The sequence below is a fragment of the Botrytis sinoallii genome, assembly GCF_014898435.1.
Source record: "Botrytis sinoallii strain Bc 23 chromosome Unknown BSIN_004, whole genome shotgun sequence".
NCBI classification, from domain to species: domain Eukaryota; kingdom Fungi; phylum Ascomycota; class Leotiomycetes; order Helotiales; family Sclerotiniaceae; genus Botrytis; species Botrytis sinoallii.
In genome coordinates, this window is record NW_024066031.1 from 230,303 (window position 1) to 241,371 (window position 11,069).

At 41.3% G+C, this 11,069-nt stretch overlaps 4 protein-coding genes across 4 annotated transcripts; 2 read left to right on the forward strand and 2 right to left on the reverse strand.

Annotated features, from left to right (window-relative positions):
* Positions 1–88: 88 nt before the first annotated feature.
* EAF02_002614 (uncharacterized protein) lies at positions 89–2,260 on the forward strand (the record flags this gene model as incomplete). Its single annotated transcript, XM_038898662.1, has 1 exon — positions 89–2,260. One exon carries the CDS (start codon positions 89–91, stop codon positions 2,258–2,260), a length of 2,172 nt encoding a protein of 723 aa, XP_038760950.1.
* A 1,204-nt stretch (positions 2,261–3,464) lies between these two features.
* On the reverse strand, positions 3,465–4,027 carry EAF02_002615 (uncharacterized protein; the record flags this gene model as incomplete). The annotated part of the gene is made up of 2 exons (XM_038898663.1): positions 3,465–3,584; positions 3,734–4,027. The coding sequence occupies 2 exons, from the start codon at positions 4,025–4,027 to the stop codon at positions 3,465–3,467; spliced, it is 414 nt and encodes a 137-aa protein (XP_038760951.1).
* Positions 4,028–5,753: 1,726 nt separating this feature from the next.
* EAF02_002616 (uncharacterized protein) lies at positions 5,754–6,503 on the forward strand (the record flags this gene model as incomplete). The annotated part of the gene is made up of 1 exon (XM_038898664.1): positions 5,754–6,503. One exon carries the CDS (start codon positions 5,754–5,756, stop codon positions 6,501–6,503), a length of 750 nt encoding a protein of 249 aa, XP_038760952.1.
* Positions 6,504–9,329: 2,826 nt separating this feature from the next.
* On the reverse strand, positions 9,330–9,818 carry EAF02_002617 (uncharacterized protein; the record flags this gene model as incomplete). Its single annotated transcript, XM_038898665.1, has 1 exon — positions 9,330–9,818. The coding sequence occupies one exon, from the start codon at positions 9,816–9,818 to the stop codon at positions 9,330–9,332; it is 489 nt and encodes a 162-aa protein (XP_038760953.1).
* Between the last annotated feature and the right edge of the window lie 1,251 nt (positions 9,819–11,069).

Genomic DNA, 11,069 nt, shown 5'->3' on the forward strand with positions numbered 1-11,069 from the left:
GCTGCATTGCATTGACATTCGTTCAAACCCCTAATATAATCCTTGAAAATTGTTCTTCTGTCTGGAATACCTTGAGAGTTGAGCAATTATGACTTCAACAGCTAATGAACAAAAGATCCAAGATCTCGAGCAAAGGCTCGATTCAAGTGTCAATAGTCCTTTGATGTCAGAGACCGATTCCTATATCAGCGAGAAACAAGATATCGAAGCGAATAAACCTCGAAAGTCGGAAAATATGCCTTCAATTCGACAATTCTTATTGACTCTTATGGTCTTTTCCCTCCTCACTATCACCATCGTTTCTGCCGCTACCACGAACCGAAATCCAAGAAATGTATCACCTCCTTGTATGGAAGATCAACAAGCCTTTAGAGAATTGCTGGATACTGTTGAACCTGCCATGTTACATGATGTGCTTCACCAACATATGACGGAGAAATATCAACATGGCGTTTATGAAGATGACAAGGATGCTTTGGCAGCTGTTTACAGACAGGAACCGGCAGTCGCACATGCATTGGTTGAGGCGGCAAAGGCAAATGCTATGATTGAATTGGCTAAGAGACAAGTTGGATCAAACTCGACAGCTACTCCGGCTCCAAGTACAACATCGGCTGCTACTTCGAATACTGTCGTTACTTCCGAATCGGCCACGACTTCACCTGCCACAACTTCGGCTCCAGCTACTCCATCTTCCACAGTGGCCTCTACTACATCTGTGGCAACGACCCCTACTTCGGTGACAACACCTGCAACTACCTCGCCCACCACCACAGCTCCAGCTTCAACTGCGACTCCAACCACGGCACCAACCACGGCACCAACAACTGCTCCAACAACTGCTCCAACAACTGCTCCAACTACAGCTCCCACTACAGCTCCCACTACTGCACCAACCACCGCATCATCGACTCAGGTTATTACAAGCGATGGAACTACCACAACTGCAGTGGTACCGGTGACAACAAGTACACCAACATCTGCGGCATCTACAAATTCGGGTATGTTCAAAATCGGGTCGACCTCGCGTTCTTTTTCTTCTACTTCTACTTCTACTTTTGCATTGCCCGTCTTCTTTTTTGTGAATTCTACTTTTCCTGCTTTTTTGCCTACCAAGATACCTCACGACTCCTCGACCTCGACTACAGGCTCGCATCCTGTTACGTCGATGTCTTTGGAGTCTAGTTCCACGGTATCGTCTGCGATTTCCATATCTGCAAGTTCAACGATATCCCTGGGAGGTCTTCCCGTGCTTCTTAATGTTATAATTTCTAGTTCTACTTCTCTTGGATATTCTTCTACAGGAGTGCCTGTTTTTGATTCCACTTCTGTTGGATATCATCCCCCTTCATCGATCCCCGTGTCTGGTCCTGGTTCTATTTCTGGAAACCATGGCGCATCCTTGACTTCGGAGTCCACTTCTAGTTTGGTAGGACATGATGATGTTTCTCTTGTATTGCCGTTGCCGTTGCCTATTTCCACTTCCATTGGATCTCAGGGTAGCTCCACAACATCAATCTCTAATTCTTTGGTCAACCTTCCGAGCAATGTTTTTTCTTTATCAGTTTCTGGCTTAAACTTATACTCGGATTCAGGATCGACTTCTACCACTAGTGCTCAATCTCAATCCCAATCTCAATCTCAATCTCAAAGCTCTGCGACTTCTCAAGTGGCTACATCTACAACAGAAGCTTCCACTTCCGCCCCTCAAACTACTGAAACATCTTCAGGTACCACTACCTCCGTCCCCGTGACTACAGGAACTTCTACAAGTGAGGCCTCCATTTCTACCAGAGTATCCACTTCTCAGGCCACTGCCTCTGGAGCTACTACCTCTGCTGCTACCTCAAGTTCTACTACAGAGGCTTCCAGTGATAGTGTTTTGTCTACATTGACTAATTCTGCGAGCTCTCTTGCTACTGATTCTTCTTCTATTGTGGCTGTAACTTCAACATCTACTAACATGGCCGAATCCACAGCTCCTTCAGACGATACTACTACACAAGCCGCTGAAGCGACCAGCAAAAGAACAACTAGCAGTACTTCTACCAGAGTTTTTACCACGACATTACCCAATGGATCCCTATCAACAGTCACATCTGTCACTGTCGTGCCTGCTGTAGTTACTGGATCTCCCGCTAGTTCTTCCAAGACCTCTACTGGAAGTGCATCATTGCAAACCAACAGTGCTGGAAAGAATAACTTGGGAATCAACATGATTCTCGGTGCCGTCGGAATGGTGGTTGTTGGTGCATTATAAGCCAAGTAGTTGGGACGAATACAAGAAATCGAACCAGAACTCTTTTGATATTTACACATTTGCATAGCGTCGGTGTCGGGTTTTTACGGTCACAAGTTTTATTTAACTATCAGTCTCTCATTCTTACGATCGATCGTAATGACTTGACACGAATTTATCATCACTCTTTTAGAAACGGACTTTGGATTGGCGCATAGATTGGAATAGCCCATCACGGGATATGTGCTTTGCTTCGCATAATTGCTGGGAGAAATTGGTTAAGGATCAAACATGGTTATTATACATTGCATGAGGAAGTCGTGGGGATATCTATTGATAGTAAGGGTGGACGAAATGCATTATGGTTAATACGGTGGAAATGGTGAAATAACGTGATAAGGGCTTGTGGAGAAATATGAAAATACACACAATTACAAACACATCACTGGTGCTTTCTTGTGTTTGAGAATTGGTTGTTAAATGTGAAGAAGTAAAAGAGTATTCGTGAACTTTTATGTTTTCTCTTGCTCAGAGACTTTTAGATTGTTCGTTGCAGCATTTCTCCTAATAGGACAGAAGTTCAGAGTTATTTGATAGTTTCGGTATTTTGGTTTCGTCTTCATTGCTCATCTTGATTCTTCTTCATGGGAAGTCAATTTCTAGGACCCTAAGCCTTCCTTTGGTAAAAATGCTTCACTGGGGAATGTTTCCCGTCTCACTAATGCTATGGCTGATGTGATCACAAGGGCGACTTGATCGTGCAGTGAAAATTGAAGCAGATCTCCTCGTAACGGAATCGTTTTAGCTTGTAGAAATTTTGAAATGTTCTGATTTATAATCTCTCATTAATTGGAGTATATGCGTATCTCGCTCTCTCGTGCGGTCTATCTATCATTTCTGGTTGTGCCATGTGATCGATTATTGGAACAATATATTGAACATTGGAATTGGATTCGTGGGTCCAGAAAATGAGGTAGGTAGGTAGGTTGGCTTGCATCTGATTCCGTTTTCGATGTGATGTTTGCGAGTTTGGAGGGAGATTAAAATGTAATAATGTCGAGAAATGTAAAGTCAAATAAAATCGTGTAGTCTCTGATAATGAGATCTCTCATGAAACTCCGTGAAACTCCAAAGATCTCCCCTTACTTCTTTCCTTTCTTCCTTCGCGATCCAAAATTCGCAAGTGGTGTATGTATGTGTATATGTTTTGAAGACAAAGAACGCATTATCCGGGTCCAATCTTGGGCATATCGTGATGTTCACTTAGGGTGCTGAGATATCTGTTTAGTTCTTCGACGCGCTCTTTGTGGGTTTTGACGCCTTCGCGCTTGAGGCGGTCGTTGAGCTGTGGGGAGGGGGGTTAGTGTATTGCTTGAAGGAGGGGGGTTTTGAATATGGAGCTCTGTGGGATTGGGATATGGGGGAATACAGATGGTGATGTGAATGTGAATGTGAATGAAAAGTAGAAATGTATAAAAATAAGTAATAACATACCCTCCTCCTCCTCATCTCCTCATGCGCGCGCTCCGATGCGGTTTTCCCAGATGCGTCGCGGGGATCAAGAGATTTCAATTGTTCTTCGCTCATTTCTGTTTCTTCGGAAGTGGGCTTCGCAGCATCTTCGTCTTGTAAGGCTTTTTGGAGTGTGGTAGTGGTGGATGAAGATGGAGATGTTGAAGTCGTCGGGGGAGCGACCTTCTTCTTCTTTTTCTTTTTGGTGATGCCGGCGCCGGTGGAGGCGCCTTTGAGTTTTAAACCCCCGCCGGTGAAGGAGTAGTCGTCGGGCATGTTGTGTTTGGGGATGCGGGGAGTTGGGGTTGGAGAGGAGATGGAGAGCTGGAGATGGATTTGATGGGACGCGGAGTTATGGGCGGACGGATTAATTTTAGTCCGACTGCGGGGCTTGTGCGTGAGTGGTTGTGCTGTAACAACGTCACGCATGAAAGTTCGTTGAGGTCTGTTGTGTTAGATAGATAGGTACTCATAGATATTTCCAAATAGTATAAGATGATTCTGTTACATTTATATTTGTATTTTTCTTTCTTTCATCGATCAGTTGTAGGATACTATGCAAATGTTTTGCAAATTAAACCTAGTGATATCAATTAGCTCCCCAGAGCTGTTCTTCTCAATTTTCTGTTTTAGACAATCCCCCTTGGAAATCTTACAAGATGCCAGAATTAAAGATTGAAAGCTCGCCAACGACAATTTCTCATTCTAGCTTCCTAAATTTTGCCTGCTTTATTGGGATCTATTCTCAGAGGAGTTGCTGTCGAAGTCTGACTATATCTCTTTAAATTTGGATGTGCTTGTTACTAGATAGAGAAAAGGTATTTCATTTTGCACAGCAATTGCTTTCCTGTTCAAGCATGATCATATCACACTTCATATTTCTTTTTTCCCGTGTGCGGTTGGTATTTGCCCTATTCATACCCTTTTTTTGAAGTGAGGTCAGGAGTAAGCACCAAGGACAGTTGTCTTCAAATACTTCGATGAGTCTTCATGATTGTTCAGAAGGTCAGAATTATCATTGATACTCCTGTCCTCTACAGATCCCGTAGCTCCCAGAGCTTTTTCTCTATATATTGAGTCATATAAGACTCACACAAAGGGGACTATCAATATCTACAGATTTACTGATTAAGGCTTGAGTGTTTGCTTTTCAATCACTGCACTCGTTGTGTAATTATTTGACACCAAGCGAAAAGAGTGAACTCTTGTCATTGTCATTAATCTGTAGTGATTGCTTCCTTCTTAGTTTTATACTCTTTGTATGTTTATTCTATGTTCAAGTTCTACTGAAGGTTAAATTCCAAGCATAGGATCTCTTGTTCATCACGTACGTATAGTAGACTATCCCCCTTTTGTGTCGTGGTAATGGGGATCATCTATCGACAAGACTCAGGAGTTTCTCTCTCAGTGGTACAATCTTCATTCTTTCTATTAGTCTTCTTACTTAAATAGAACTCCGGCCTTTCATACACACTCTCTATAATCTTTTTCCATATAATAGTAGTTTGAAGTAACCCGGAAGTGCTTCCTCCCTCCATTCAAAACAGCAGTCCCTTCTAGATAATCAATAAAATCCATCAAAAGACTTGCCAGATTCACCAAGTCTCTCGGTCTGGATTCATCTTTACTGGTCTACTCTAAGGTGTGATAAAATCCGGAATAATGAAATTCACCAAAAGAAATAGAAGAAGTGGTATGACTACATAGCTCAAGCAAGGTTAACAAACAACTAAATTGTCAAACTGTCAGAATATTCATACAAGTCAACTGTAACTTTGTGATCACAAGTAACCTGAGTAGCAATCCTCAGCAACCGATCACATAAAATACCAAAATCAATCTACCCCTCCTTTCCAAATCTTACAAAAAGCCAAAAAGTCAACTCATCTAGTATCGACAGCCTTCATATTTCAAATCGAGTCGCCATCAACTCTAGTGATCAGGTTTACATCACCCCCAACAATCTATCTATCAGTGTGAACGCTCTTCTCAGCAGCTCAGCATGGAAGATCGCACCGACGCACCCAAATATCTGGATACTGAAAGATCTCCTCTATCGCCCCTCAGTAATCTAAAAGCAATCGACTCATCCAACAAGATTCTTTCACCAATATCCAATATCATAAACGATGGAAATGTGCAGCAAACTCCCCTTGTCTCATCTTGTACTTCTAATACTGGAAGCGAGCCATCAAATCCCACAGAAAACACCATAAATTCCGCGGGAGAACCCTCACCTCCTCATCTCGAAAAAGAATTCCACCCACTCGAGAAAAACAAAAACAGGTCATTCAATCCACCTCCACCATCTCTAAACTCCCCTCCCCACAATCCCAGTTCCACAGCTCCAAGCCCCGCAGAACTAAACTCTGACTCTGCGTCTCAAACCCCTAGCGAACATAGTTCCGGCTCAGACGCGGCTTTTTACTGTAGTGTAGGGTCTCCGAGCGAGGATGAAGAAGATGGATTGAGTAATTCTTTGGATTTAAGGGTGGAGCAGGAGGGAGAAGGAGAGTCTGAGATAACGAAAAGGACTTTACGGGAAGCTGTGTCTACGTCTAGGACTGATGGTGGGGGTACGGGAGTAGATGATGAAGAAAAGGACGAAGAGGAGGAGGAGGAAGAGGAAAATGAGATTCTTAACAAGAGTAGTAAAAGGAGGAAATCGAAGAAAAGATTCACGTTTTTGAAGCGAATCTTTCGTCGGAAGAAAGGGATGGATAGTGATGAAGGTGCTGCTGGGAATAGTTGAGTATGTGTATGTGTATGTGTATTAATAGATAGGTAGATGGAAAATCGAGATTTTTCTTTCAGCAAACCGGCGAGAAAATTGTGGTTTGCATGATTGCCTTTTATCAGCAAAATTATTCCGCCTCCTAGATTCCTTCATCGATGACTTCAAGGCATGTAGTATGCTGTAATGAAAGAGATGATTTAAGCTATGGTTGAAAGAGGAATCGGAAGAGATCAATCTGGGCATACAGTGTTAATAACTATGTAACCAAAAACATGAATTTCTGAAATATTGTGACGTACCGAGATAGAGATAGTCCACGCACTTTAATTGTTTGAACTCTGTAGTGGATTGAATGAGTTTACTCGATGGGAAGATTGATATTCATGCATTTGCAATAACTTTAGCATCGACTAAAGCATATCTTTTCCATTATATAACAAAGGTAGGTACGTAAACCCATCTCATGATTTAATAACAACTACCCAAAACTATACGATTCAATCACATACCACCCACCTCTAGATCAAGATAAAACAATATACAGCAGCCAAGTTAGCTTACTATCATATCGATAATCTCTCTTGAAACCATAATCTCTCTTCAAATTTTAATAACATTACAGTGTTTCCAAACATCCTCACTCACATGGAAAAACGAAGATGGATGTACTCATTCATATATGCATTAACCGAACCTTCTACATCTATCTACCTAGGTATCGGAATGTTATCGCAATAGTTCTCCTCCGAGTACCTAGGTACTAAAGAATATAATTTGTTAGAAGTAAAAATCTTATTGATAGGTCCACGGGTAGGTATATAAATTCCATTGCGGAGTTCAACTACCTACCTACCAACCAACCTCCTACCTAGATACTTACATGATTGAATACTTCGGTACTCATCTAAATCCAAATCTCCATCCCCAAGAAGAAAACAGAATACCAATTTCCACGAACTAATCATTACCCACCCACCTACCCACCAGCCTAACAACTCAATACCTACACATTTAACAAAACATATCTTCAAATTCCTCTCATAATTCATCTCCACGCATAACAATAACAATAATTCTCATTCCAAATACCTAGAATATATGAATATATCTCTCTAAACGAATATCAGAAAGCTCAACTTATCGATATACTTACTATAATCAGTCTCTTTATACAAATAAACGAACAGGTACCCAGTCCATAAAATTCTGGCAGGAGAAGATGAGATGAGATGAGATGAGATGAGATGATAAGCTCACAATTAAACCCATTTCCTTCTAATCCAATACCTACCTAATTCTCATGCTGATTTGCAAGCGCGGGTAAGATTTATCTATAAGACTCATCCATCTCATCCATCCATCCATCCCATTTATAATATATCACTTAACAGATAAAATTCCATCAATATTTAGTATCTAATATCTAATATCCAATATCTAACCAACTACCCACTCCATATAAGATTCTATTTCCAGCAACCAGTTTTGCTCTACCCTAGAGAACAACGTCTTCTAGATCTATAATTAGCTAGTTGAAACCCTCATAACATCGAGAGGACCAACTTATGAGTATGATATGGATCCAGCTCTTATAACAGGATAGTTGATGTTGAGTTCTAGTATCGACTCTGTACTTACTTTACTACATATGTAGCATATAGGAGTTGAGATAATCATGGCTTTGTGAAGAGAGGCTAGTAGGTAATAATTCTCATTATTTCTCCATGAGAATGTTGAATATCTGCTTGAGTTTCTGGGATTGAAGGTGAAGTTTAGCGGTATTGGGCATACTGTTGATTTTTATTGGATTCTTTTGATTTCTGCTCCAAATACAGCATTCCCAAATCGCGACGAAGCTGCACTCCATGGAGATGCTACGGAACGAGCAGCTTATGCCTCCTCACAATCACACCCGAAATACATGTATGTGACCGCGACAAACAAGCAGAAGTTGAGATACTCAGATAAATCTTATTCCTCCCTCTCAATAATGTTGCGAAGAATCCGTGGCAATGTCATCTTCATGGTATATAACGTAAATAATCATGCCATCTAGTGTCTCATAACATCTTCTCAAGTTTACCAAGCAAAACATGGAAAAAGTTGGGGCTGGATATAAACTGTTTCTTTGGATGAATCTCATGTCTCTCTTAATACGGTGGCATGAGTACAGATAAACTGGCACTAAGTAGGGCTTGAATCCTGCCTTCCACCGCAGCCTGTGATGTAGCTGTGATTCTATAAACGCAAAACGATCATTTCCCGTATCAGATTTCCTCTGATCAAGTCTCAACTTTTCAAGTCCGATTTCTTTAGAACATGTGAAGAATTTCATTATTTCAGAAACCTTTAGGAGAGAGCAGGTGAAGGAATTGAGAAAGATACCCAATGAGGGAACATCGACAACTTTTAAAATCTAAAATACTTCATGTAAAAAATATTACGCACACCAGGTTTGCTTGGAAAAATGTGTGAACCCACGAGGAAACTTTATTCACACGAACAAAAGGCTATTGGGGTACAGAAATGAAAGAAAAAAGACTTTTGGCTTAACGTCTATGTAATAAGCTGCCCTGGACGAGTTTTTTCTCGTGAAGGTATAAAATTCGGTGTTTGATTAATGAATCATTATCGATGGGAGGTGGCCATTGACTCAATTGACCGAACTACGATGAATTGAGTGTGGAATATAGACTAGCAAGTAGTATGCTGATTTGACACCACTAGTTTGTCGGAAGTGCCAAATGTGTCACTTGTCATCGCTGATTCGACAAAACGACAAAAGATACTGTTTTTTAGGTTACTATTCATAAAGTCCATGGCGTGGAATCTATCATGAATTCAACTGTGAACAGCATTCCAAGCAGACAGAGTATCAGCCCAAATCTCCCAATGACCAATCTTGCCCTCCTCATCAAATTCACTCAATCGATATATAAATTGTTCATCCCAACTCTTTCCCGTCGTCAAACTTTTGAAAGTGGCACTTCCGACAACACTAACGACACCTTTCTTCCCCTGAAGCTCACACGTCTCATCGACAATGAAAGACTGCGGTGAGGGAAATGTAGATGGTGAGGGTTGAAACTGAAGGGTTCGAGATAGGATGTTGAAGTAATCGTCGCATGTTTGATTATCAGAGGAGTCGCATTTACGACCCGAGAATGTTTTACCTAGAAATGGAAGTTCTGAATTCTCAGGACCATGTTCTGTGATTCGAGGTGATGAAGAGAAGTGTGAAGAAAGGATAATGTCAGGCGAGATTCCGTCGACGAATGCCTGACAGAATGCAACGGCTTCTTTTCTCAATTCCTCCCTGCTGAGAGACATACTACTCAATTCTAGGTATTATAATTTATGGACGATCAGATTGACCGATTGACCGTTTTGATTGGGATTCTAGACATCGGATGTTGGTTGCGGTGAAGCTACTCGATTGCGTGTCGTCTAGGTAGTTCAACGCAGGTAGCCTTGAAATGTAATTTGATGCAGTTAGTACGAGAAGACCCCTTGTTGAAATGAAGCGGTTGCAGCATTGGTGAGCATAATACTGGGATTTCGCCGCTCTAGGTCGATGACAACTATCCAAATACGAATGCCGAGGTCACATTCGCCACAGTGAAATGATGGGAAGCTAGCCGATCATTGTAAATGCGATGTCGCGCAATTGCTCCCAACGTCGATCAATCGTACAAGAAAGATGTCGAGTTTAGGTTTTCTCTGTTGTTCAACATACGAAGGTAGTAGGTTCCGGCAGTTGATCGACAAGTTTCGTTGAGTAAGGAGGATGAAATTCGTGCCACGTATATCTTTAGAAATGATGGATGAACCGTGACAGGATTATTGGCACACCAAATACGTGCTAGATAGAGGTAACTGGCAAGACTCAGGATCTTCTAGATCATCCCGGTATTGAAGTTCTGACTAGGAGAAGGGTAGATTGGTAGACATTTCACATTATCATCATCAAGTATGACAGTATCGCAATGCCTTTGCAATGTATATGAATTTTCAGGAAAGTTTCCAGGAGAATCGTTGTTGTTTATTAAGCGACAAGCAATTTGACATCAAAATCAATTAACACATCGACTTTCATGACCCCCAGGATTGTCTTGGAGATTTCGGAGATGTGAATGTAAAGCACTAGAAGGTTTAGAAGGTTGGAAGCATTAATTAGTATTTATCATCTTTTTTGGAATGCTCATACTGGTAGTTGATGACAAGTACCGGTACTTATTAGGTACTTGGGGTGCTTGTTGGTACTCTGAGGGTGTGAAATTAGAACAGTCAACGAGGTGTAATTCGGGCGACAAGGTGTGTTTTTAGTGAGAAAGTCATCAAGTATATCATCACTCATTGCAGTACTTCCCTCGTAAAGCACTAGAAACATCATTTGTCTCTTTTTCCCTTCTAGAAGGAAAACTGGAGCTCAGCATCGTATGATACTCTCAGGCCAAAAGGAAACTCCTTGCTCATCCTCCTTGACGTTTAACATACGAGCATATTTCAAATCCCATCGTATACTTTGTGTACTTTGTACATTTGAACATTGACTTTGCCCAGTTGAGTTGTTATCAAAAT